The 25,931-nt window shown below is 45.3% G+C and overlaps 1 protein-coding gene across 2 annotated transcripts; it reads left to right on the top strand.

Annotated features, from left to right (window-relative positions):
* Positions 1–2,974: 2,974 nt before the first annotated feature.
* AKAP12 (A-kinase anchoring protein 12) lies at positions 2,975–24,383 on the top strand. 2 transcript variants are annotated; one of them, XM_078595962.1, is made up of 3 exons: positions 2,975–3,028; positions 17,880–22,180; positions 23,283–24,383. In XM_078595962.1, the coding sequence occupies exon 2, from the start codon at positions 17,903–17,905 to the stop codon at positions 22,175–22,177; it is 4,275 nt and encodes a 1,424-aa protein (XP_078452088.1). In that variant the 5' UTR covers positions 2,975–3,028; positions 17,880–17,902; the 3' UTR covers positions 22,178–22,180; positions 23,283–24,383. The 2 variants fall into 2 exon arrangements, with proteins under 2 accessions (XP_078452088.1, XP_078452087.1); XM_078595961.1 differs by lacking the exon at positions 2,975–3,028 and adding an exon at positions 15,046–15,355.
* The last annotated feature ends 1,548 nt before the right edge of the window (positions 24,384–25,931 follow it).

Below are 25,931 nucleotides of genomic sequence, written 5' to 3' on the forward strand. Positions count from 1 at the left end.
ATGGTAATATACACCGTTTTTTTATACCAGATATTTGGCCATTTTAATGTACACCCTTTTGAGTTGCACCGAGTAGGGAAAACTCGTACTCATACTCTTAGTTCTTTCGGTAAAGTCACGTAGGTAAAAAATGAAATTAAAATTAATAAAAAAATGAAAACAATAAAATCACGACGTTTCGGAGGCAACACAAGCTTCCGTCTTCAGGTGAAACTGTCACAGCAAAAAATCTGTATCAAGTGATTTTTTGCTGTGACAGTTTCACCTGAAGAAATAAGCTTGTGTTGCCTCAGAAACGTCGTGATTTTATTGTTTTTATTTTTTATAAATTTTAATTTAATTTAATTTTTTACCTACGTGACTTTACCGAAAGAACTAAGAGTATGAATCCTTGCAGTCACGAAAGCTTCAAATCTAGAACTCGTACTCATGTTTCTACGTACTTTCAAAAACGTTACACTGTGATTGTATAATGAACGAAATCGATTTATCAGTGAACATCAAACACTGATGGCACATAGTGTAACATTGAAAGGTTTTATCAGGATTTGCAGCCAACATTATCTGGAATTTAGAGCCTCGGTGTGTGATAAAGCACTTGAATATGAATGGCTACAGATGACTGAATTCGCTCTTGCAATTGTGAACAATGTCCAGGGTCTCGTGACAACAATAAAATAAAACAAGTATTGCTTAACTTGTTTGGAAGTTGGAACCACTTAGAGAGACCTTGCATATCTTATGGTATTTATGCATAAAAAAAAAATCAGGCGTGATATGTTACACGAAAGTGTTACGTGGATTCACGGAATGAATCGCAAAAAGAGAGCACAAACTGCATGTGTGAACAAAATCACTCTTAACGGTGCGTTGGATCATTGCGATTCCGATGCAACATTCGGGTTGGGGTAAGTGACATGTAATCACATACAGGCACGTGGGAAGTTGAAGGGGCTTTCCAGTCTTCACCCGGGCTCATCGCTGTTGCGTCTCTCACGTTGAACGGGTTTGACAATAAACACACACAGATGCCAGTGTTGTTACCGAGTAGGCTCCATGTACACTCTTCATTAGGAAACGGGTTTGTCGATTTCGCACCGCATATCAAAAACCACTGCGTTTGTGGAGTATTCACGAGGTCTTTTTAATAAACGGTGGGGATCGTGATTTCTACCGTCCACTCACTGCCCCTGCCTTGCACGGGTTAATTTATATCAACTGCTGGATATTAAGTGTCTTATACAATGACAAAGTCACCTTGATCTCGGAAGCTAAGCAGGAAGCCTGGATCGTGCCGGGATGGGCATCCTAACAAGCATTACACGAGCATTGCAGGCTTCTACGGGGCTACCTTATGAGCAGCAGAAGGCAGTGCAGCCAAAGTGCAATGTTCTACTGTACTATGTCCCTCGCATTCACCCACCCGGATGAACCGGCATGGTAAAACACCCCCCCCCCCCCCACCATGGGAGAGACACTGCGTGTGGAGGAGCCTCCTTTCATCCAGCAGTGGATTGACAAAGGGGGGGGGGGGTAGGCTTGCAAAGAACGACCACGTTTTCCAATTGAACCTTATGGCGGTATCCCAGGGTACCATAGTACCCCGGCTCTCGCACAATGTCCGTGATGCAGTCATTTTTAGTCTGTTGATGGTCGGCGATGCGGCAATCGACTCATCTCGACGAGCTGTACACGATGCACCACTACGGTGCGTAGCGCGAACGTTCAGGGTTTCAGCGCAATCATCCTCGCTGCATTTCGACATCGCGGAGTGTGGCACCGATTTCGAATTGATTGGTACCCCCCAAGTCGTGGAGTTAAGTCCACCCCTGGATAAAAAGTGTCCCAGAAATCAAATATTGAATTGCCTCGGCCCATTTAGTATTATTTGGTATCGCCCTAAGAATCGGTTGCTCCAATTGTGCTCCAATTGTACTCAAACCGCTCGACTTCCGGCATGTGCTCGCGCTGCGTCACGTAACAATAACGACAACAAACTAATTTGCATAGCGCTTCACCGATTGGTCGACGCGGGGGGGGGGGGCCTTCCACGTGGCCGCGAGGAATTCGCGGGAAAGTACAAAAAAAGGGGCGGGGTAGAGGGGGGAGCACCGCGCACGTGGAGCAGCGAGCACGTGGCCGAGCGGCGGTTTACAAAAATAAAACTCAAATTGCTCTCAGAAGATGTAAGTGGCTCCACCTGTTTATGGGTTGATTAGAATTCAAAGTAGCCGCGCCCATTTAAACGATTCCCTCCCCTATCGAGACAATTCAAGTCGCTTTGACCTTAATCTGTTTAGCTTTCGTTGGAGGGGGGTTGCTCGCCAGATGCTTGTACTGTAGCTTCACGAGATCCAGTTGTGTTGAGTAGTTTCACACACACACACCCCACCCCCACTACACCCTCCCAACTAATCCGATTAACGCCGGTGGATCCAGCAGCATTTATAAGTTCCGGCGAATCGGTTCGCTACAAAGTGATCCAGCGGTGGCGAGCTGTGGGTCGATCCGATCCGGTGTCTACGGTGCGAAGGGACTTTTAAATAGGAGCTCCGGCAGAGGGACATCTTGCGGGACACGAGGATTATTACCGGGGAGCGTCTACTGATAAACCATCGCCCAGCTCGGAACAAGACGCCGGTCTAGTGAGGACCTCCGCTCTTGCTGTATTCCTGCTGGAAGCCCAAGGCAAGTGTTCCTGGGGAGACGGGATTCGCGGTTTTTTTCCCTCGTGTTATTTAGTGCGGTGGGGGGGGGGGTAAAATGTTTTGAAGTCGTTTGGTTTAGTAAGTTTTATTATTATTGTGTTTTAAAAAAAAAACGAGAGCTGTTTTGTATAATGTATGTCGTGCGATGACGAGTGGAGTGAGCTGGATAGGGAGCAGAGCAGGGGTAGTGAATAATAATAATGATGATGTGTTGGGTGCAATTTCTTAACTCGAGCTACAACGCCCATGCCGTTACAGGACCCCCCCCCCGGCGGCTGCCCACGATTTATTCTTCCCGCGGCAGCACCAGAGGCGACTTGGTGAGCACCGCTCCTCCCCTTCGATGCCCTCCACTCGCTCTCGCCTCCCTCCTTGTTGTGAAATCTCGACATTTGCGTTGTCTCGGGCCAGAGGTTGTCTGTCGCTCGGCTGTGGGCACAGTGACGTCGGCCGCCCTGGGCCCCCCACCACCACCACCAAGGTGCACGGCAGCAGCCAAGAATGGGGAGCCATGGACGAGAGGCAACTTTGGTGTGGTGTTCACGTGCTGGCGAAGGGAGCAACTTGTTTTGTGGTTGCTGGGTGGTCTCTGTTTCTCTGCTAGCGCTGCTGTGTGTGGTCTGACTCGTGCCCTGGGCCCCCCCTCTCCCTCCTCGAGGTATTATTGCAGACCAAGTTGGGACTGCAGGCCTGGAGTCGGTCATGTTGTAAATCGACGCTATACTTGTAGCCTTTTTCGTAGTCAAATCCATCAATGCAGACCTTTTAATTGCTGCGCTGTTGAGGGTCGGCAAGGCTGCGCACCTGTTCTCGCTTTAACTCTGGTTAGCTGACTCTTTGTTGACAGCATGGAGCCATAATTGGTTTGTTTTTTTGTGCGTAAAATAGACCACAGTTCTAGTCAAGTCGGCGGTGGTTGGTCAACAGCCGCATGGAATCTGGGGGAAGTTTAAGCGGTCGGTACAAACAAGAACTTGGTTTGGATTAACTCGAGCTGATTTGGCCAACACACGGTCTCCCCTACCGTGGCATTCCTGTGCTGCCAAGGGGGCCTTCGTCTGCTGCGCGTATTCCACAGGCGATTGTATTTCGGGCCACTGCTTATCATCACCTACACCAGGGGAAGGGGCATTTGCCACCCCATGGAACCAATTCAAGCCGCAAACCTAATTTTTATGTGGCCCGCTGCCACTTTTAACTACGAAACGGCCAGCTAACGATTGCGTATCCTTTGCGGTAAGCGTCTTTGCCACACTAATCGGGTATTCTTGGGGGATGTATTCACGTTGGCAAAACCTAATTTTAGCGTGTGCTCGTCATTGGAATGAGCCCCTTTTCAGTGACAGAAGTGACCTGAGGTGTGCGTTTAATGTGGCCCTCGTGTATTTAAAAAAAAAAGTCGTCTTTGGCCCTTCTCCGAAGGAACAGGTTCTCCCCACCCCTAACCTATGTCGTCATGTGGTGGTGGTTCTGCCTGATTGCATCTTTTAAGATGGGGGTTTATTAGTGTACGTAAATACAATGTGATTGTCAATTGGCCAAGAACTGGAGCTTTACAAATTTCAGTGCCATGAAAGGGAAGTGCAAAGTAAGGTTAAATTCCTGTACAGTGTGGAGGTACATTTGTTGTACATGCTTACTATTGAGGTGCATACTGTACAGTTCATATATAAACCACAACATTGTGGCTGACGAGAACCATAATTGATGCTTAATAGATTGTTGCGTTGGCCCACGTAATGTTTTGTACTAAATTTGTTCTAAAACGGTACACCCGACTGCCAAACTAATCTCATTGTCACGTGTACAACCAGTCAATGTGCCATTTTTATTATTTCAGCTCGCCGGTGAGTTGGAAAATTCCAGTTTTGTATTGCTTATTTTATTTAACACAATTAGCATTAGAGAACTTTCTTTCGCTACATTGAGGGCATGCATTGAAGTGGTGTTAAGATTATCACGACCGATTGGGTGGCTCTTGGAAATGTGTGCCCAATTGACTGAAACATGGACACGGCAGACTGAAAAGGGGACCCATGTCTCGATCCTTTGCCAAGAATGAAGGTCGAGTAACTATTGTTGTACAACACCTAACACCAGCCAGGTGGCTAATTCCCATGTAATCCATCCTGGGCGTTGCTTTGCTTTTGTTAAATTGGCAGCCTTAATAGTACATTTTATAGCCCCTTACGGGAAACCTATATTGATGGAGGTTAATATTTAATACAATCCTAAACAAAAGGTTGTCTTGGGGCTTTGCAATCGGCGATTGGGTAGCAGCCAGCAATGGAGTAGTACTGTGTTGGCAGGTTGCACTCTCCTCGTGCTTGAGCTGGACTCATTTGAAATGCTGTGCTGCGCGCCTGTTTTGGTTGTAGCGTATTTGGCATGGTGTCTTTTGTTTAGCCCCAAGTGCGGAGTGCTTCCAACGGACGTTTCCTGAACAAGCACCCAGCAGTCCCCCCCCCCCCCCATCGGTTGTTTTAATGACCTGGAATCAGAATCTGCAATTGTAAATATTATCTTATTTATGTGCCTTTTTTATTTCTCAATGCAATTCTCATAACATTCTAATATTGCTTTGAATAACTTGACAAAAGCAGCTGTCGTTGCCAGACATCCCTTGGTGTACAGTACTTTTGTAATTCATCTCAAGTATGTGTTCCACTTTTGTTAATGTGCATTAGTTGGGCTTTTTAGGCTTTGGTTTGTCAATTTGTATGACTGCAGAGGAGCTTGACGTCTAATTCTTGATGGATTTAAAACATACTCTGCATCGGCTATCTATTTATTGTAAGCTCAACCGAAGAACATTAACTTGAAGAATATTCGAAATTTTATACATAAGAAAAATATGTCTTGTCAATTGGCACACGTTATTTTATCACTATCCAGGAATGCCTTCAATGAGGTGTAAAGATTATACTGTAAAATATAATGCACATACCAAATATTATTTTAGTTTACTTTTATGTACGAGTAACTTATCTTGACCTGACGTAGCATTGTGTAGACTGTTGTAGAAGAGACGGGATTACAGGATATAGATTTGCCGATGACCAAATCACCTGGAATGTGCCCAATCAGATCAACATGAGCTTAACAGTTTGGCCTGGATACCACTTGGATTAGCAAATGGGTTGTGGGATGGCTCTTATCCAGCAGTGGTTTTGACGAGGGCTGTGCATGTAGATATATCCCTGGACACACTTGCAAACAAATTCTATCAAAAGATTATCCTGGTATTACGCTTTGGTTATTTCGGTAAAGTCACGTATAAAGAGAAAATAATAAATTAAATAATAGCATGCCATTATTATTCTCTTTATACGTGACTTTACCGAAATAACTAAAGAGTAATTCCTGCAGTCACGAAAGCTCCAAATTAAGTTTTATTATCCAGGTAAAAAATTTCGTAACATTTTTAAATGCCATGGATTTTCGGTGAGGTTAAAATTAGTTAAACTGAAGCACATTTAGGAAGTTGGCTTCTGCCAAAAATATGACTGTAGTGCATTTGAAGTTTTTTTCTCCCTACTCGTGCATTTGTGAACGTTTATCCGTGCGTAGACATTTGGATTTTGCAATGGAGCATTGTTAAATCGGACGAGCCTTTTGTGTCACAGTAGCAGTCGACATACCATGGTGCTTCTGATCTGCTGACCCCATCTGGGCTGTAAATGGCCTTAAACCCCTGCCCTGCCACTCTCCCTCAACTTTCTGCCACGATCCACTTTGTTGGGATCCTCTGCCATTTTGGTGTGAATTGAGCCACTCACAATACTTGCCGCTTTATCCTAAACATTCGGGCGACCTGAATTGCTCCATTGCATATTTTGTCCCTGCGAAAAGAATAAGCCTTTTGTTAACTGCCTCGCACTTGAATGCATTAACCCCTTTTTAATGCTTCATCTTTTCAAAGCGTATGATTTACACCGATATCCACGCTTGATGTGTTGTGGATAGTGACCATTCTCGACAAGATCAATGGTGAATTAAAAACATAATTTATGCACATTTAAATGTAATGATTTAACAAGTGGTAAAGTACTGCACTTTAATGCTATGCTCTCTAAAGAATTTGCAGAACGTGAAGATGTTATTTTTAAGCATGCCTATATAGGCATTCGTTTTGTAAGCTCTGACCCCATTTTTTTACCAAACCAGATTACTAACGCGAATGTATCGGAATTGACGTGCGATCCGTGGGAACAGGGTTGATAAATCCTCGCTGGCTCGTGTCCAGTTGTGGTTTTTATTCATTAAAACGCACCCTAATTACCATGCCCAGAATCCTGGTGGGTACAACACCCAGTGAAGTAAGAGCTCCGCTCGACAATGCTGACCTGGAAGGTGAGCAGAAATAACCTGCAGGGCTTTATGGACATGGCTGGCTTCCAGCAGTTTGCAACGTTAAGGAGCCCAACTAACGGTGGCTCATTTCCCAGCCCATAAAGTGTAATGGTCTCGGAGATGAAATGTGCTGCTCGACCATGTGCGACATTGCAGCCAGCGTCTTGTACTAACGTGCGTGTGACATTGCTTTTTTTCAGACTAAACAAGACCCTTGTATTTGTGCTATAGCATTGTGCGCACAAGCGCTGCAGCTGCCCAGGAGCTCTGCACGTAAACCCCTCTGACACTGGGTCATTCAAACATAAACAGGATGAGGTCCCAACCATTGGGAGCGAATCCAGAAATTTGAGCAAGGGATAAATTTGCCAAGTGTCTTAACGACTGGGGGAGGGGGGGGCCGGGGGGGGGGGCAGGCATTGTCGTATTTATTATATGCGGCGTACTGGATCTAATCCACAGGAGGTTTTTTTTTATTGTGGTACTGAAGTTCTGGCCTGCTTGACTTTCCTGGAGCCTCCATCTCCTTTGTGCTGGGTTACAGCAAGAAATGCATGAATCGGCCGGGCTCTGGAAATTGAAGTGCAATTAGGGCTCAAATAAATTGGATGCAGAATTTTTTTCGATGTGTGCTCTTCAGCTCCACGGTGTTCATATCGCAGTGTATGGATTTTTATCCATATATACAGTCATGGGTTCCCATTTCCTCTGCAGCCACAGAAGGTGCTACCATTTGTTGAAGGGCATTTACACCCATAATTGACAGCATTATGCTATAGAAATCAATTGGGAGACAACACCCTAAGCTAAAGTACTTTCGTTGTGCTCGTCTTTACATGCCTTTGATATTATTTACAGATTGCACCCAGCTTGTAGCGGTTGGTTTCGCATGTAAGCATAACTTCCATTTAAAACAAATTCAATAACTACTTTATCATAATTGCCATGGCATTCCTTGTCCACCGACTTCCTACTGTGTCCTTGGGGAGGTTGAGCAGGGCAAGGGCTTGTGGGTATCCAAGTACTGTAATGTTTGAGACAGTGGCTCCTGATCTCTCCACGCAAAAACTAAACTCTGTTCCCTGGTGAACTCCACGAGATTTGGGTCGTGTGTGCGCGCAAATCTGTCGCTCTGGGGTCGGCAAATTACTTGATTCCATTAACAATTCTCTCCTTTGTTAAGACCTAAAATTTCGATGGCCATTACATGTGGTAAATGGCTCCTGTGTTAGAGCTGGCCCTTGACCATTGAGAGACGCCACACAGAACATGGTTGTGGTGGTTGGCTGTTTTTTTTACGTCTTATCTGTCTGTAAGAGGCTTTTGAGTAACAATTTTTTGAGCGGTGATTTGCACGTTTCGCTATGAACCTGGCGTGACCCAAGTTCAATAACCGACCCTTGGCTTCCAACATCGGTGAGTAATTATCTAAAGCAGTTCTGGGAACCTCCTTTACCAACCTACACTGACCAAGCAATGTATGGTCAAACAACCCCCACAACTGGCATGGTGTGGGGCTTCATTTGCGGTGGATGGACACAAACCTGAATTATTACTACATACAAATTCAGATTGTTATTATTATTACTTGTTTGGCAAGGTTTTGGGCCTTGGAATGTGGCAAGCCGTGACACACTTCCTGCAGGGTTGAGCACGCACTGGATTTCCCTGTAGAGCAGCGACTAATGCAGGCCCACTTCCTGTCCCCATCCTCGCACGAACAGGTCAGATTATGTCCTTCATTCACAATGGACGGGTGATGGGGAGGAAACCTGGCTCGGGAGGGGGGGGGTTGAACACAAGTGCCCTTCCGTTTGAATGAATGAGGCCAAAGCGTAGGAGGGTGCCGCAAGCAACTCGAGTTATTCATCGGTGATTTGTAATAGAAAGCGCTTCCATTTACAGCATGAGTAATTCGTGAAACGCGCTGGAACCCCATGACCAAGTCGCTCGTACACCTTGTGCAGGAGAATCCTTTCGGGAACATTCCTGATGTGTGATCGCATGAAGAAAACGCAGAAGAGCCATCTTGCGATTGAGACATTCTCTGGCGCCAGCGTGGTTATTGCGGATGCTTGCGTGTGCGCACCACTCTCTGCTGTGAAAACCATAACAAAGGTGGGGAGAGGGTGTGGGGGGAAGCCGGTAGAGCTGGGTTGGCAGTGCACGCTCCATCGACAATCGTGTGTACACTCGCGTTTTAAAACTCGGAACTTTGGAGAAAATCTTGTAAACATTGACCGCTGATGAGAAGATTACGGGAGCTTACGTTCCTCAGATTGTGTGATGCCGTCTTCCAAGATTACTCGTGGTAAACTTGAGCTTTACCCCATGGACTTTTGAAGCCGTATAGCGAGACTGCTGTATCTTTAAAATACGTTATGGGCAAATAAACAATATTGGTTGTTTGCCTCTACTTAAATGGTGAGGGTTCACGTCTTTAATGATCCTTGTGGTGAAGATGGTATCAGTTCTGTGTGCCTACGTGCTTAGGCTGTTTGGCAGCAGAGCGACGCCCCTCCCTAACATCAGCAGCCACATAACATGGAATCCCTTCATCTCCAAATCTGCTGTGCTCTCCATAAGTGATGAATCCAGCCTGGCATAGTATACATTCTTTCAAGGAAATTGGGAATTAAATTTAAGCAGAGGATTTCTTTCTTTTAGAAACGGTGGTGGTTTGGCTTGTGTGGTCACGGTGATAGCATCTTGGTTTGCCTGTGCAATTACAATCATTTAGGGTATGTGAACTTTGGAGACCTAATGAAGGAAATTGACCTCGTTCCAACCACATTTCAATGTAAGCAGGATTATAGGACTGCAGAGCCCACACACGTTTGAATTGTAAAGACAATTAAATTACCGCCCCAACTTTTTGTCGTGAATTTAATCTGCTGTAATGGAGGCTACGTTCACCAAGGGATAATGGTGAAGTGCTTGGGATGCAAAAGGTCAAAGTATCAAGCAGCCAAAAATGTGACCCATGTGGTGCAGTGGTCTTGGCATCCCAATGCTGATGAATAACTCTCATCACTCATGCTTCAGCGTGCATGCTTCAAATTTCTTCCTTCTGCTCTGCTTCCACTATTGAAAAGGTAGTGCTGAAATCTTTAAACCCTTGCGTAGCAGCTGTACTTGCCTTGCCGCAACTGTGGCTAAATTTCATCCTTCCTGAACCACCCCGAGGGTTCCTGGATGTTCACGATGCTCTGGCATGGCCACTGATTTAATCCTAACCGGACATGCTTAATAGGCCTACAACATAATTTTCTAACTACATTATCTACCATACACAATGCGGTAAAAAATTACATGATGCACGTTAAATTGGCACAATCTATATATTTCAAGTGGCACTCATGGACTTCGACATCGGATGCACATTCGGCGTGGTGAATAAAATGTAGTGTTCAGTTTGCGTTCATAATTTGGTTTAAAAAAAAAAGTCCCGCTCTGGAATGTTCTCTTTTGCTTTTGAGCACGCAGTGCAAGAGCTGGAATGTGGCCAAAATGTGCGAGCCCTTTGAAAGTCCACGTCCTTTGATGTGAGATTGGTCGAGGGACCATAATAAATGATGATCATCAATTGCAACGGTTAGTGCTGACGTTGTTTTCCACGGTGCCGTTTAATAAAATACAGCAGTAAAATTGACGGCGGGTTCGCTATGATGCGTCTGCACCCCTCCGTGTGGGTGACCCGTGCCGCTTTCGCGAGTTACATCGGTGGCGCGGGGTCGGCAGCAACTTTTGTGCAAGTGGTGACAACTACAAACCGCCGACAAGATGGTTAAAAAGGTGAGAACGCTGGATGCATACCACCAATACTTTACAGCATTTGGTTTTGAGATTGGGGAAGGCATTCCTTTCACCGACAGCTGGAGAGCGCAACTGTGCATTCTTGCAGAGTATTTTGGGCAACGAGAAAACCCATTACAACTTTATATGGTGGTGGTGGTGGCGGCGGCAGCAGTGATGGTGGCAAGTGGATGGAGCAGACGGAGATGTGTATCCCGTGGCGGTGTGAGGGTGGGTGACGACAAGAGGCATGGGAGGGTTGGTGGTGGGGGGGGGTCGATGGGGTGGAGGGAGTTAAATTCACGGCTGCTGCGAGTGCAACAACACTGCGTGAGGAACCACGTGGAGCTCCCCGCTTGAGGGGACCCCCATAAGTATTTTCCTACAAAGTGTGACGCCGTTCGCGTCCTCTGGTCGAACGCCGCTTGGGACTTGGCTCAAAAGAAAGCTGTCGCTGGTGTGAACCAATCTGTTTCAAAGACGATGCATATATTTTCAGAGTTTTTTTTGTTTGTGTTCTGACCACAAGTAGTGGTTAATGCAGACATGATTCCTTGTGAAAGGTTTCGGTTTGTTTTAACATCTTAACACCTGTTTTTTTTGGTAGGTTTTTACCCTTTTAACTGGTACAAAACTGACACCTTTATTCAAGGCATCATGTTTGCAATGACCACAACACAAGTAGTCATCTGGCCCTACACCAATGGGGACTAGGCTCTAAAGAAAGCCGTCTCGGGTGTGGGCCAATCAACTTCAAGGACAGTGCATATTATTATCCTTATCAGAGTTGCTTCTTTTTGTTTGCTTTATTGACTACTTGTGTTGTGGTCATTGCAAACATGATGCCTTGAATAAAGGTGTCAGTTTTGTACCAGTTAAAAGGGTAAAAACCTACCATTATATTTTGCCACTGGTAAGAGATCTCATAGTGTACCTGTTTTTTTATTGCCAGAGAAAAGGGGAAACCTATACACCATAGGAACCTCATTTGCCAGTAAAAAATATGATAATTGGTTTTTACCCTTCTATCTGGCAACAAAACTGACACCTTTTTTACAAGGAGTCATGTTTGCATAGACCACAATACCTGCAGTCATAATGCAAACAAAAAAACATAACTGATAATGTATGCACTGTCCTTGAAGTTGATTGGCCCACACCCGAGACAGCTTTCCTTAGAGCCTAGTCTCACATGGGTTGGACCAGATGACGCCAAAATATATATCTCGTACTCTGATGGTGCATTGTCTTTAAGTTGTGCGCCTTTTGGCGTCATCTGGTCCAACCCATGTGAGACTAGGCTCCAAGGAAAGCTGTCTCGGGTGTGGACCAATCAACTTCAAGGACAGTGCATACATTATCAGAATTATGTTTTTTGTTTGCATTATGACTGCAGGTATTGTCGTCTATGCAAACATGACTCCTTATAAAAAAAAGGTGTCAGTTTTGTTGCCAGATAGAAGGGTAAAAAACTATTATCAAGGGGAAACCTATTAACATTTTGGTACTGGCAAAGGGAGGTCCCATGATGTGGTGCAATATTTCCAGTTGGACATCTTAACATGGGATTCACAGAAGCATTTCCCCTTAAACTGGCTGCTTTTGTTTTGTAAAATTGCAATTACAGGTGATTGGTCGTCATGACCAATGTCTTCAAAGATTTGTAAAATGTTTTGGCCATCCGGTGGGGTGGGGGGGGTGATTTGACATACTTAAAAATATGCTGGCCTGTGGGTTGGAAAAGGGGAGAAGCATAAATCCTAGAGCATATAAATACAGTATAATAATGGACTTTCCTACCAATGCTTTTGTAAGTGTACATACACAAGGGTCTGGGCAGTGTCAATGGGAAGGACTTCTCGATGCTGTGTCGCACCAATGCTGGCATAAGCTGGTTATACAGTCCACTTGATTTTTAGGTACTGCGTTTGGAGGGTGAGGCGTGCGCGTGGTGGTAGCTGCGGCACAGCTGCCGTGGCTGGGAGTGCCCGGCACGCTGGCCCCGGGCTTTGCGCTCGCTCAGCGTTTGAGTGCTTGGACAGCTGCGTTGTGCCGTGGCCTCGGCCGTGCCCTGTGCCGCCTCCGACCTCGCAGCTGGGCTCTGATCCTCGTGTGCAACCAACAGTGATACCTGCAAAGTGTTACGCGGAATAATATTGTTACTCCTTTTTAGCAAAGGGTGGGTGGGTGGCATATTCCTCCCTTGAAGTGAAACGTGATGTGGTTTTAATTTACGATTTTGTAATGCCACAACTTTGGACGTAGGTAAAATTTTTTACAATTTTTTTTTTCCAAAGGTGTGGTTACCACTGCATTATAAACTCTGTAATCTGAGCGTCATTCCTGGCTGTGGCTAACGTGTGAGGAGGTGGAGAAGGATACCTGAACCAGTTACGGGAGGGTGGGGGCACCTTTTTACCAAACCCCGCACTCGGTTTCGTGAAGTATAATAAAACCACCTGTGCCATGGATAGACCTTCATCTGTTGGTGTCCATTATGGGCCACACGTATTAAACGAGCTCGAATGGTGACCAACATTAAGATGAATACATTTCTGACTATAAAAAACTGAAATATCACACAGATTGTCCCAAGTATTGTTTTAAATAAGCAAGACAATACATTCAACGGCTGTGGCTAAAGAAAGGCAGAGGCTTGGCAGTGCCCTAGCTCCGTCACGCTTGGTAGGTGCTTGTCCTAGATGTAGCCATTGTAACATTTCTCTCGACCAGGACATCCGTTTATTTGCTTACTGTTTGGCCATAAAATTGACCTTTGATAAACCGGCTTGGGTAAGCTACTTGCACTACATAAAAACAGGTGCCTTGTCTGTAATTGTGTAACTTAAAGCCACCGATCGATATATTTTAATTGGTTCTGCTCCACAGTGCTGTTCATCTCGTGATTGTATGTGTTTGGTCAAGGCAAACCTTGCCAATGATGCTGTGTTTGCAGGAGCGCATGGTTTATGATTATGACATTTACAGACCCACAGCTGTCCCCCAGAAAAAAAAATCCCAGTCTGATTGTCTGGTGATGGAGCCTGGTGAAAAGGGCGCACCAACGTCTGGGGGAGGTCTACCCGCATGGCTCTGCTTGCGAACCTCCAGCCTTGATCAAAGTTCTGTCCGTGGGTGTTTCGGCAGAGTGGTGGTGGTGGTGCTGCTACTGCTAACCAGGGTGTGCCATGCAGTCGTTTTTTAGGTGAACAAAGCAGAACCAGGGTGTGTACCTTGCACTGGTACAGGTGGTTTGAGCCAACGTGAAGTGCAGTTGCTTATTTTGTGTTGGTGATACACTGGGGGGGGGGGGGGGGAATGATTGTAGAGGAAGATAGAAAAAAAATCTGAAGGTCGGGGACATTACTACGGAATGAGATTGCATGGGGGGAGCACGTAATTAAATGGAAAGCGAAAAGGGGAAATGTTTAGCCCCAATTGTGCGTTCAGCTGATTGGGACAAATTGCCAGTTGGTGTGAGCAGGGCAACAGGAGAGAGCGCCTGCCTCGGGGCGTTGTGAACAGCCTGGTGTCTGGTGATTTCTGCAGCGTTGCCGCAGGAGAGAGGTCTTAAATAATCATTGGGAGGATTCATTGTGGCGGTGCCGAATGCAACAGCTGCAGTTAACGGGGATCTGCCCAGCGATAGGAGGGGATTTCAGCTCGCAACATTCCTGCGTGTCTGCGCAAGACGTTTTCAGAAAACACAATTCATCAATGTGATGCATGTCCCACATTCAAACCAAAGTTTGTAAAAACAAAAAAAATTGTCATCTGGTTTTTCCCTCCCCATGGTGCGGGTATAGTTGTCGTCCCAAACTTAAATTAAGAGCCGGTATTTGTATGCCGAGAGGTTTTTAAATGGAGTCGATACCGAGGGATTTGATTGCCACCTGTATAGTACTTGTCTGCATTTGGCGTTCATGCGAAAAAAAAACTTGTCAGTCGTCAAGCTAATGAGGTAGTCATAGTTTTGTAGCCCGATGTCTGCGTGTGCAATTTTTTTTTACAGCGTGTGAAACAAAACCCCAGGGTCCGTTAACCGTTTATTGAGTTGTTTAACGTGCAATGGCCATGATGATCGATCTGGAGCAAACCGGTTTAACAGGATGACGAATGTCACGGATTGGTGGGGGAGAGGGGTGAGCAAGCGCGACATAACCCTTCAAGCCCTGCCCTCTCCCACACGCCCTCCTGCCTCTCCCCCCCCCAGGCCCCATCTGTTGTTTGGGCTTGCCACTGATGTAATGAGACCCCCTGCCAGCGCTCTCTTTTGTTGGCTCACTTAATCCCCATTTGCTGGCTGGACAGAGCCCCCTTTCTTAGCTGTGTCCCTCTCTCACTTGGGTGGAGGGGGGGGGAAAGAGGCGGGTGTTGGTGGATTTCTTAGCCGTTGCCTCCTCGCTCACTCGGTCTCACATCTCCGGTCCTGAGGTCGGGCAACGCGACAGCTCTGCTCATCTTCACCCAGACCATGCTCGGCATCAACTATGTAACAGGTACTGTAGGCGGATTTGTGGCTTTTATCCGTGCGTCACAATTGCACTTTGGATGAAGTATTGCTACTTAAGTTTCGGCTATTGTTAAGTGGTGACGAAGTATTTGTTTTTAAAAGCAAAATAGTAATTCTAGATTTGAAGCTTTCGTGACTGCAAGGATTCCTACTCTTAGGTTTTTTTCGGTGAAGTCATAAGTATATTTACGTATTTCACGTGACTTTACCGAAAAAACCTAAGAGTAAAAATAGTAATTCTGGTAATTTTTTAGTGGCTGTGTCGTCAGACTTGTTACACTTAAAACACTTTGATTTTATTGGTTACGTTTTGGACCATACTGCCAGGCCCAGAGTTTAAAACTGTTTTACTGCGTCTGTAGATAGGCTTTTCCGTACATTGGAATGATAATGGGTTGGATAACATTGTCATGGGCTTATCACATTCGTCTTTAATAGTAACCAATATCCATTGTTAAAACTTGAACAGTTGTGGTGTATCTGTCGAGTGGTACACGCAATTAGAAACGGCAATCTGAAAATGCATTTAAAATGCAGTTGCTAATCATTTTGGAGCCGAGCTGTGAAAAACCTGTAAAAATAACGTTTTAATCATTTTCTCCAGCGTTCTCCGAAAGGACAGCCTCCATGAACGTAAAGGCGTGGCTCTTGAGCGCACAAGTAGCGTCAGTGTTTGCGTTGGGCTTATTTTAAAGTGGGATGCAGCATGTGTTCTGCTGCAGGCAGGCGAACAGCTGCTCTTAAGTAGGCAGAATGCTAAGCCACTTAGTCCTCTAACACTGCTTGCCTTTTTGTGTGTATACTATTCTCAGGAGGAGAGTGGTACGAATTTGCTATTTGTAGTAAAAAGTTCTGCGTTTTTATATGCTGAGTTTAAATTATTGTACCCTTTTTAGTTAATTCCGTGTTTTAAAGCCCCATTAAAAAAAAACTACTGGACAAACCTCTTTGGCTAGTTAAACGTATATCTAACGAGACCTGTGGTTTAGAATTGTCGTTATAGTCGAATCGGTTTTTGATGTAAAAGTGAAAGGTTTGATTTGGAATCTCTTTTAAAGCGCTTTGGCAGTTGATTCTGACTAGAAGCTTCTATTGTTTAGTAAAGCTTGGGTGCGGTTGCTGAAAAGCTTCCCTTGCAGAGTTCCTGCCTTTTTCATTGGATGCTTCCTGTATGTTTGTCCCCAGTTTCTTGCACCCAGTATCGCATATATAGTCTTCAGGATTTCTTTTTCACTGCTATTATTTATGCTCCTTGCAAAAATTCGTACAAATAAGCGTTTATATTTACACTTCATATAACCATGATTGTAATTTGAAGACATGGAGTGTTTTACTACTTGCACAAGTTGTCTTATTGCTCAATGTCTAGGGCTCCAATCATTTGAGAGCATTTTAATCGGACTTTTAAACAAGACGAGTTGAGCCTTGGTATTGTGCTGTTTTTCAGCGCGTCTCAATGTGCCGTATTGTAAGCAGAAGCTATTAACACTTGGAATGTGGCATTATTCTGGCAGGGCACATGGCTGCACTCGAACCCAATTTAAATGCGTTGTGACCACTGGGGTCATCACAGCGTGCGCTCACAGTGGTGCATTGTGACTAATATCAATCGTGTGTGGAACTAATGTCGCCACACAAAACCATGGCGTGGTCCCTGGAATGTTCGGCTCTTGTTTAAAACATTGCAAAACACTTGGGCCCCTGTTCGGTCGCATGTGTCTAAGAACGCAAGCGATGCATGCTTTTGTTTTGGCAAGTGCAATGCTGATAGCATATTCTGTAATGTGACTGACACACAGTGCAAGAATGCAATTGGAGCATGAGTAACATCCTGTAACAGTGCTGCCTTGTTGGCACGCCCAAGAATCTGGACAAAAAGAATTCTGGGAAAGGGGGCCTCTTCTAATGGTGTTTTTTGTGGCTTTTTATTCGACAGCATCCTTGGATTGCATTAGTATTAATTCGCTATATTTTTTTTTATCGGTGGAACTGGAGCGTTCGCTGCATGTTTATTTAAGCAAATTGGTCCGAATGTAGTTTTTTTTGTATCGAGCCTGGAGATCTGTGAAGCTGGTGTTTGCATTTGGTATTGTGCCAAATAAATGAGCTCATTGATGTGTGCTCTGGAGTTTGGATGGGGGTGGGGTGTGACACCTGCATGATGGAGCCACACTTGCAATAAAGCCCACTGCTCTGCTGCAGATGGCTTAACGGGCACTGGCACATACTGGGTCTTGTCATTGGATTAATGGATAAACAGAGCGAAGGAATCTGAATGCAAATGCTTTGAAGGCCTTATAACTAGCTTTTTGAGATAAACCTGTTTCACTGCCATGTAAATGTTTAGCTTTAACAACACCATCTGGTGTTTAGATACAATTACAATCTTTGTCAACACTTGCACGTAGTTTTATATGAAGTTCATGTATTTTTAACAATTGTAAAAAAAAATCCGAGCATAATGCCAGTGTATGAAATATTGACAATACCACATGTTTGTCTTTCCACAGTGGGTCAAGGGGACACAGCAACCATGGCAGAGACAGACTCTGGACCGCCCGAACAAGCAGCAATGGCAGAGGTGCCTCCGGGACAGACGAACGAAACGGAAAAGGGCAACGGCGACTCCGATGCTCCCCCGGCAGCACAGGAAGGCGAGGTTACGCAAGCTGCAGAGCAGACCACTTCGTCCAGTGCCGCCCCACAGAGAGACCTGGGCTTCAAGAAGGTTTTCAAACTGGGAGGCTTCAAGTTCACGCTGAAGAAAGATCGCGAAGAGCCGCCTGAGTCGGTGACTCTGCTCACCGTGAAGGATGCTGACGGTGAGGGCAATGGTGACTTTAATGGGAAGGTGGAAGAGGCCCAGAGCAAGCAGCAGGTTGTTGAGAATGGCGCAGACGTCGCCGCTGTCAAGGACCCTGAGCAAAAATCGGGTGAGGAGGCTGCGGCAAGCTCTAACGAGAATGACACTGATGACCAAAAGAGAGTCCATGAAAATGGCACAAAGGAAAGTGCTGAGGAAGCTGTGGCGAGTGAATCTCCTGTGGGGGGCTTCACAGCTCATGTGACCACGCCTTTGAGGAAAATGTTCAACAACAGACTCTTTGCTGGTCTGAGGAGAAAATCCAGCAAGGCTGAGAAGGATGACAAAAACCATCAACTTGGAAACGAACCCCTAGTCGACTCGACTCCTGAGCCGGTAAATGCAGAGCATGCAGTGGAGGTGAATGATTTGCTACCACAGGCTGAAGAAAAGCAGTCTTGTGCTGGAGCGCTGCCGTCAGAAAAGTCTGCAGATGCCACCAAAGTGACGGAGGCACTCCAAAAGCAAACTACAGATATTAACGATGTGGAGGTGGTGCAAGAAGAGGCAGCGATAGCCATTGTGAAAAATGAGCAGTCGGTAGCTGTATTAGAACAGAAAGATGAGATGTGCAGTCAGGAAATAAAGTTGAACGAGGCACCAAAACAAGAAAATGGCAATGGCGAGCAAGTGGAATGCTCCGCCACTGCAGAGAATTCTCATCCTATCGAACAGGAAGCAGGTGTAGTGGAACATTCAGCTCCGTCAGCGAATAGTGAATTGACGCAAGATAAAGTTGACACACGTGCAGCTCCCAACGTAAGCCCTGACGACTTGACGGTTCAGACCTCAAAGACTGAGGAAACGGAATGGGATGTAACATCACCTGATAAGTCTAAGACACCAAGCAGTCCGTTAAAGAAGTTTTTCATGGGAGGTTCGCTAAAGAAATTGTCTCTGAAAAGGGGTAAAGAGAAGGAAAAAAGTGAAGGCAAGGCCCAGACTGAAGTGGATGAGCAGAAACCGGATGCAACCGAGGCAGCAACTTCACATGCTTTCAATCAGACTGCATCGCCATCGGGGATCGAAGTTGATTCTCAGGTTCCTCAGTCGCCCACTCAACCAGAGGCAGCAGGTCCTTCGGAAGAAGCTGAAGGTGTGGCAGAAAAGAAGAGGGATGGAATCACTCCATGGTCATCATTCAAGAAGCTTGTGAAACCGAGGAGACGGACCAAACATAATTCTGAGAGTGACAAGGAGGAAGAACCAGGGGAGGCTGGCAAGACGACAACAATGTCTTCCACAACTAGTGGAGTATCTGGAGGAAAAGAGGACTCTCTGAACTCTGAAGTAGATGAACACGTCAAAGGAGGAGAAAAGAAGAAGACTGAGCATTTGGGTCCAAATTGGGAAGCTCTGATCTGCATCGGCTCCTCCAAGAAGCGAGGACGTAAATCCTCCGATTCGGACTCTTCCCTGCAAGATTTGCAAAAGCAAAAAGATGACGCACCGGCACAAGGAGATTCCAAACCTGAATCTGCAACTGAACACGATCAGCAATTTGAGGACATAAACCTTGAGGTTGTATCCAAGACTGTGACCAATAAGGAAGAGCTACCTGAAAAGGATGAGGTCCAGTCTGAACAACCTAAAGCTGAGGTTGCTGAAGCACCAAAGAACACAGTGAATTGGGGTTCCCTAAAGCGTCTTGTAACGCCAAAGAAGAGAAATAAATCCAAAGATCATGATGCACAGCAGGGTGAAAAGGAAGATGCAGAAAATCTAGAAAATGAGAATGGGGAATTGCAGAAAACGACCATCCATGAAGAGAATAGCAGTCCTCCATCGAACTCTACTTCCCAGCATCAGGAATCCAGCCATGGTGGCACCCATTCAACCTGGTCTCTCAAGAGGTTTATTCCAGGAAAGAAGAGGAAGTCCACAAAGGTTTTGGCTGACGATGTGGAAAGTTCCACTCAGGCGGCAGAGGTGAAGGGCAATGACAGTGACACTGACACACCGGCTGTGGTGCCACTGGCTGAATACGACGATGAGGAACAGCCGCAAGTTAAAGTGACAGATGCAGCTGCCAATAGTGGTGAAGCTTTGAGTTGTGTGCAAATTGGGGCTCTAAGTGACAAAGCAGCAGACTGTGCCAATGTCCAGGAAACGGTCACAGAAGCAATGGTGGATATTGGTGCAGATGACAATGACGCTAATGTTGAGGTGGGAGCGGGCAAAGTCGACTGCACAGTTTTGCAGACGGACGTTTTAAAAATAGTAGAAATGGATGATGAGAAGTCTAATTCAAGAGCCCCTGAGGTGGTCGATGCAGAGCAGAGAGAGTCTGTGTGTGCTGAGGAAAGTATTGTGGTGGCTTCAAAAACTGTGACCAAAAATACAACAGAAAATGTAGATTCGACGATACCACTAATAAATACTTCGGATTTAGTTGTCAGTTACAGTTCCGAAGTATCGACCACGAATAATGCCGTGTCTTCTGTAACTTGCAGTATCTCGGAGGAAATCTCAAACGATTCGCAAACCGTGATTTCCCAAACCCTGGAAGTGACTGAAACTTCAACCTTTACATCAGTTGTGTCTCAGGAGATGGTTGTGCTCACCAGCAGTTCAACCCAAGCCCCTCTAGAGTTGCTGGACACGGTGGAGTCCTTGAATGAGGAACAGAAAAGTGTAGAAGAGCTACCAAGGAATGTCGTAGTACAGCAGCCAGTGGTGATGCAACTACCAGTACAAGCAGTTGAACCAGAGCAGGCAAGCGACGTTGAACAATCGCAGGTTTCATCTATGCAAAATGTGGTAGAACGGCCAACTCAGGATAGCCATGGTGACGTGTCCTCCGATGCGTTTGTTGCTCATCAGCTGGAACAAATCCCAGAGGATGCTAATGAGTTTTCGCAGGAAGAAAAGAAAGGGGAAATAATGGTTGAAGCAGCGGCACATGCTGACGGAGCTGGCGATGATATTGCGATGTTGATACAGAAGGCTGTGAGAGCCGTAGTGGGTGGAGCAGAGATTGAAGCGCAGTGTGGGGAGCTTAAGCAAGGGCTTTCTGAGACTGAAACGCCACCATGTGACTATGCAACAGCTGCTGCATCCGTTGTGGAGGCAGCGATTGAAGCTGCCACGGCTTTTGTGAAGGAGCAAACGAATGTTTATGAAGCTGAAGATGGTGCAGCAGTGGAAGTTGATTTGCACGAAGATGAAAGCCACCCTTTGCCAGAGGCGAAAGTTCAATCTGATGTGATTTCAACGGCATCTGCACAGGTCGATGCTTCTCAAGGAGCATCGCAAAAGGTGAAGGGTACAGGTCCGTTGGAAAGTAAGGAAGTGGGTACTGATGAAAAAGTGCAGAACCTTTCAGATGGTCATCAGAATGAAGCGGAGGCCCTGCAAGAGGAACCGAAAATAGCATCCGAGAGAGTAACCGATGGCAAAGAGCAAGTAGTGCAGAGTGTGGAAAATGGGTTTGCTACCACACTCGCTGAAGAGGTGCAGAAAGATTTGGGTCGAGATGGTGAAAGTGTCACTGAAGTTGTTGCCTCTGGAGAAGAGAGTGGTGATTTCCAGGAGGAGAAGGATAAAGCTGCTGTAGATGAACATGAGCAAGTGATAAATGAAACCATTGCCTGTGAACGGGAAGTACTGGAAAATTCTGTAAATGCCAATGCTAATAAAGATTCCATGGATGAAGTGGCTCCTCTAAAACAAGAGGCATCTTTGTGTAATGCGATAACTGAGGGTGTTGTCGAGTTTGACGGAGAAGATGCAGTGATAATTGATGGAAATGTGAACCCCCCAGAAGAGCTATTTGAGGAACTTTCCAAGCAGACGAACGTGGTGGAAACAATCCAAGAGAAGCTGTCCATGAAGTTGGCATCGTTTGACAGCGAAGAAATACATCCGGCAGAGCCTACGGTGCTAGCATCGCAGACACCTGCCCAGGAAACGACAGAGGCAGCTGAGCCTACTGGTGCTCTTTAACAGGTAATATTATTTCTAACAAACGCGTACAAAACTTCAAATTTATTCACAATTTCTTGGATGCAATTTATAGACACGTTCCCGATTTTTAAAATAAAATGGTGCAGTTGCCACATCTGTGCTTGTACTGTAAAGTGTAAATGCGAATAATTGAGCTCTTAACCACTCAACATTTGTTTCAGGTCCTCGAGGTTGAGTCATTTGCCACAGCCACATTTCTTAAATTCCATAATGAAGTTATGTTATGCAACTCATTTTCATGGTTTTTTTCGTCCTGAACTTGGGTTTTGTAAGATTACCTTTGGTGGTAATTTATGATTTCTAGTAAGTTGCATAACATACATTTTATGGTTGTGCATGCTTGTTTCTACATCGTAAAAAACAATAGTTGGACTTTGTAGTACATAACCAATGCATTTTTTTCACATCTGATTTGGCACCATCAATAACGGTAGCTGTTCATCAATACAAAGTGAATATCGAGGCTGCAAAAGTACGTCTGATAAAAGTTATGAATCTGCTGGTGACACTTATTGTTTGACCATCCTACCCCTGTCACATGTACCTTGATTCCTGGCTCAAGCAAACCCCCTCGTGGGAATATTTAATGCGGCGAAAGGGGGTGTGGGTTGCATCAGCCAGGCATCAACACTTGGCATGTACGCACGTTTTTCCCACGTGGGAAGCGTTTAATGGAAATGTTACTTTTTTCATCTTTCTGTTTTCTTAAACCTTTTATGAGGTCCTGTTTTTGGTAAGAGCACTGAACCTCAAGCCCAGTAGAGTACGTTATGGATTTGTGGACGGTACGAGCATAGTACGGTGGTTAATTTTACCCATTCACCTCCCACTTTGTTTTATCAAAAGGCTAGCTCGCTTGTACCCACTGGCGTCCATCTGTCATCGATTTGCAATTAAACCAAGCCTGATTTCATGGCTTCGAGCCATGAAATGTGTATTGGCCACCAAACTTAATGAAAGGTTCAACTCTGCACATACTGAGATGGTGGCTACTTGGATAAAGTAGTGGCGTTTATTTACATGGCTACACTGCCACCCAGTGGCGAGTGTGAGTTTTAATGTGCAACTGACATCGTCTTTGCAGGTTGAAAATGACCAGGGACGAGATGGACCTGGTCTCCTGGAGTGCTGCCCAACGCCCTCGATCCATCCTTCAAATGTTCACCGCAGCGACACCATTGCACCTCACCCCTCAACCACCTACCTTTTTGGGAATAGAATTGTCTAGAAAAATGCCAGATATTGAAAATTGTTTCTAAACCCCAATGATTTATATTGAATGGAAACTTTTAAAGCTTTTCTTAATGTTAAAACGGGCTTTTTTGCATTTGGCTCAGTACAACGGTTTCAGACTTTAAATCTAGTTTTACATTTTTAAAAACTAATTATCCAGAGATGTCTTTTTGTATATTGTATTAAAACATATTAAAGTTTTGTATGTATTGTAAGTTTAACGTTTTTAGTACAGTACTGCATTGCATACCTGCTTTTACTTTTTTTTAGTTTAAGGACTTTCCCAGCGTCGGAGGATGTCCTTGCATAACCTATATAACATACAGTGTATACACGTATATCTTGCACCTATTGCTGCAGTGCTAAAATAATAGCGGCGAGTAGTATATTCTGACCTATATCTAAATTTATACGCGTAAAATAAGCGCCCCAAAATTTAATGCACAAGTACAGTAGAAGGCTAAAAGACTGATGGCTGGTGTTAGATATGATTTTTTTAAATAAACCTTAATTTTAAGTAAGGGCGGAGAGCCAATTGTTTGCAGTTGGTGGCTTGTTTGCTGGCAGCTAATGGGTGTATTTTGCGTTCTCTGACGTTATAAAAACGCTTATTGTAGCTCATCGGGAATACTTTTTTTTTTCAAATGCAGCCTAGTTACTCAGTCGGTGCATTCTGGTTTTCGCTTAGGTTTTTGCCTCCCTGGCTGTATTCTCACTAAATATTAATGGCCTAATTGTCAAGTTTTATATTTTTCACTGCATTTGTATCCTTAATATATTTAAATTCTACTGGAACTGTGAAGCAATGCGCCTTTGTATCGTCTATTTGAACCGTTTCAGAAAACATTCTCGATTTTCTCAACCCACTAACACCTGCTGTTTAATCCGGCTGTGGTATTGTTTTTGTTACCAATATTTGTTATTGTTTTTGTAATAAATAATTAACCATTAATTGGTATTTCCTGGTCACATTTGTCATCTACATCCTGGTCCCGGTTTCCCCATGCATGGGTTTCGAGCTCTTTGCCCGAGTTTTTTGTATCCTAATGATATACAATTTTAATTAATTTGTAACGTAAAATCCAGTTTAGCCAGTTACCCAGCTAGTTTACGAGTAAGTTCGTCGTGGATTGGCGCACAACATAATCAATGGCATTCAAACGGAAGAGATGGGCAGACAACATCGAAACGACGCGTCGGAGGTACGGGCGCAAAGAAACCGAAGAACACCGCCAAGGACGAGGCAATTGATGGGCACCAGGTGTGAACCGCGATTAGGCGAATAAAGCAAAGTTTAAACGCGTTGGGTGCAAGTGCAGCTGATCTGCATTACCTATTCAACCCCTTATTAGTGCCTTCCTTATTTCGGACCAATTTAGACCTTGTTGATCCCACCGTGCCCTTTATAAATCTCAGTCTCATAAGGTATAAACGGACAAGTTTCCCTTATTGGAACGGCTGTGTACGGCCTGATGGCGCTGAGAACTCAATTTCTCTCTACAATAATACGGGTAAACCGGTATGGTTTAACCAGATATGGCATTCTGATCTCGGGAGTTTTGATTTAATTTAACCAGCGGCTTCCTTTTACGAGTGCGACCACCATCCTCGCTTGCAGCATCCCGGATGCAGCAGCTTCATTGTGTTGGGATGCTTTTGCCGCTGGTGGCGTGCACCCAGATTTGCGCTCCTCACCTAGGCAGCGCCTCTCGGTCACACGAAACTTACACCCCCCCCTCTCACAGGTGAATCCAATCGCCCTCGTTGATTCGCTTTGTCACTTGTTTGGCTCTGGGCGGGTTCCCCAGGCTCCTCTTCACTCGTCCGAGTGAGCGGAATGGTGTGGTGTATGGTAAACATCATAACTGGGGGAGACGAAGGCGGCCAGGCGTGGTGCTGGCCACACTAAAGCACACGTGTCCACACGGCCAACACGCACAGCTACAAATTAACATTGCACACACGTGTACACAAATTAGCAATTCGGGACATCCACCATGCCAGGCTGAGTGTGAATAGCCACTAAGTGACGGTGACGTCACTACATCAACTGTGCCAGGCTAGGTGCACGGAGGCCGCGTGAATTTATTGAGGGCTCGCTGGTAAGTCACGGGTCAAACCCAGGTGCCATGCGTTGACCGACGAAGATGAGTGCGCCAGCTTGCTGCGTTTTATCCGCCAGGCTCGTTGTTGTGAGCGTGGCTCCTCTGGTTTTTTTTTTGGTTGAGGGCGACTTGCCTCCGACTGCCCAGTGAGGGTCCTTCATGAACCTCCTCCAAAGAGGCTGATCTTGACAGTTGGAACCAGTCGTCGGCAGGTCCACTCGCCTCTTAATATTTTTTATTACACGCTTTTATTTAACTCACTGTTGTTGTTGTCGTTGTCGTATCCTCAAATCTTGTAACTCAATTTTAACCCACTTCCCAATGTGGTGTCGACTGCAAACTTGGTATACTTATGTCATACTGATGACAATACCATATTCTATCATAAAAAATAA

This window comes from Lampetra planeri, chromosome 7 (assembly GCF_965212315.1).
Source record: "Lampetra planeri chromosome 7, kcLamPlan1.2.h2, whole genome shotgun sequence".
Taxonomy (NCBI): domain Eukaryota; kingdom Metazoa; phylum Chordata; class Hyperoartia; order Petromyzontiformes; family Petromyzontidae; genus Lampetra; species Lampetra planeri.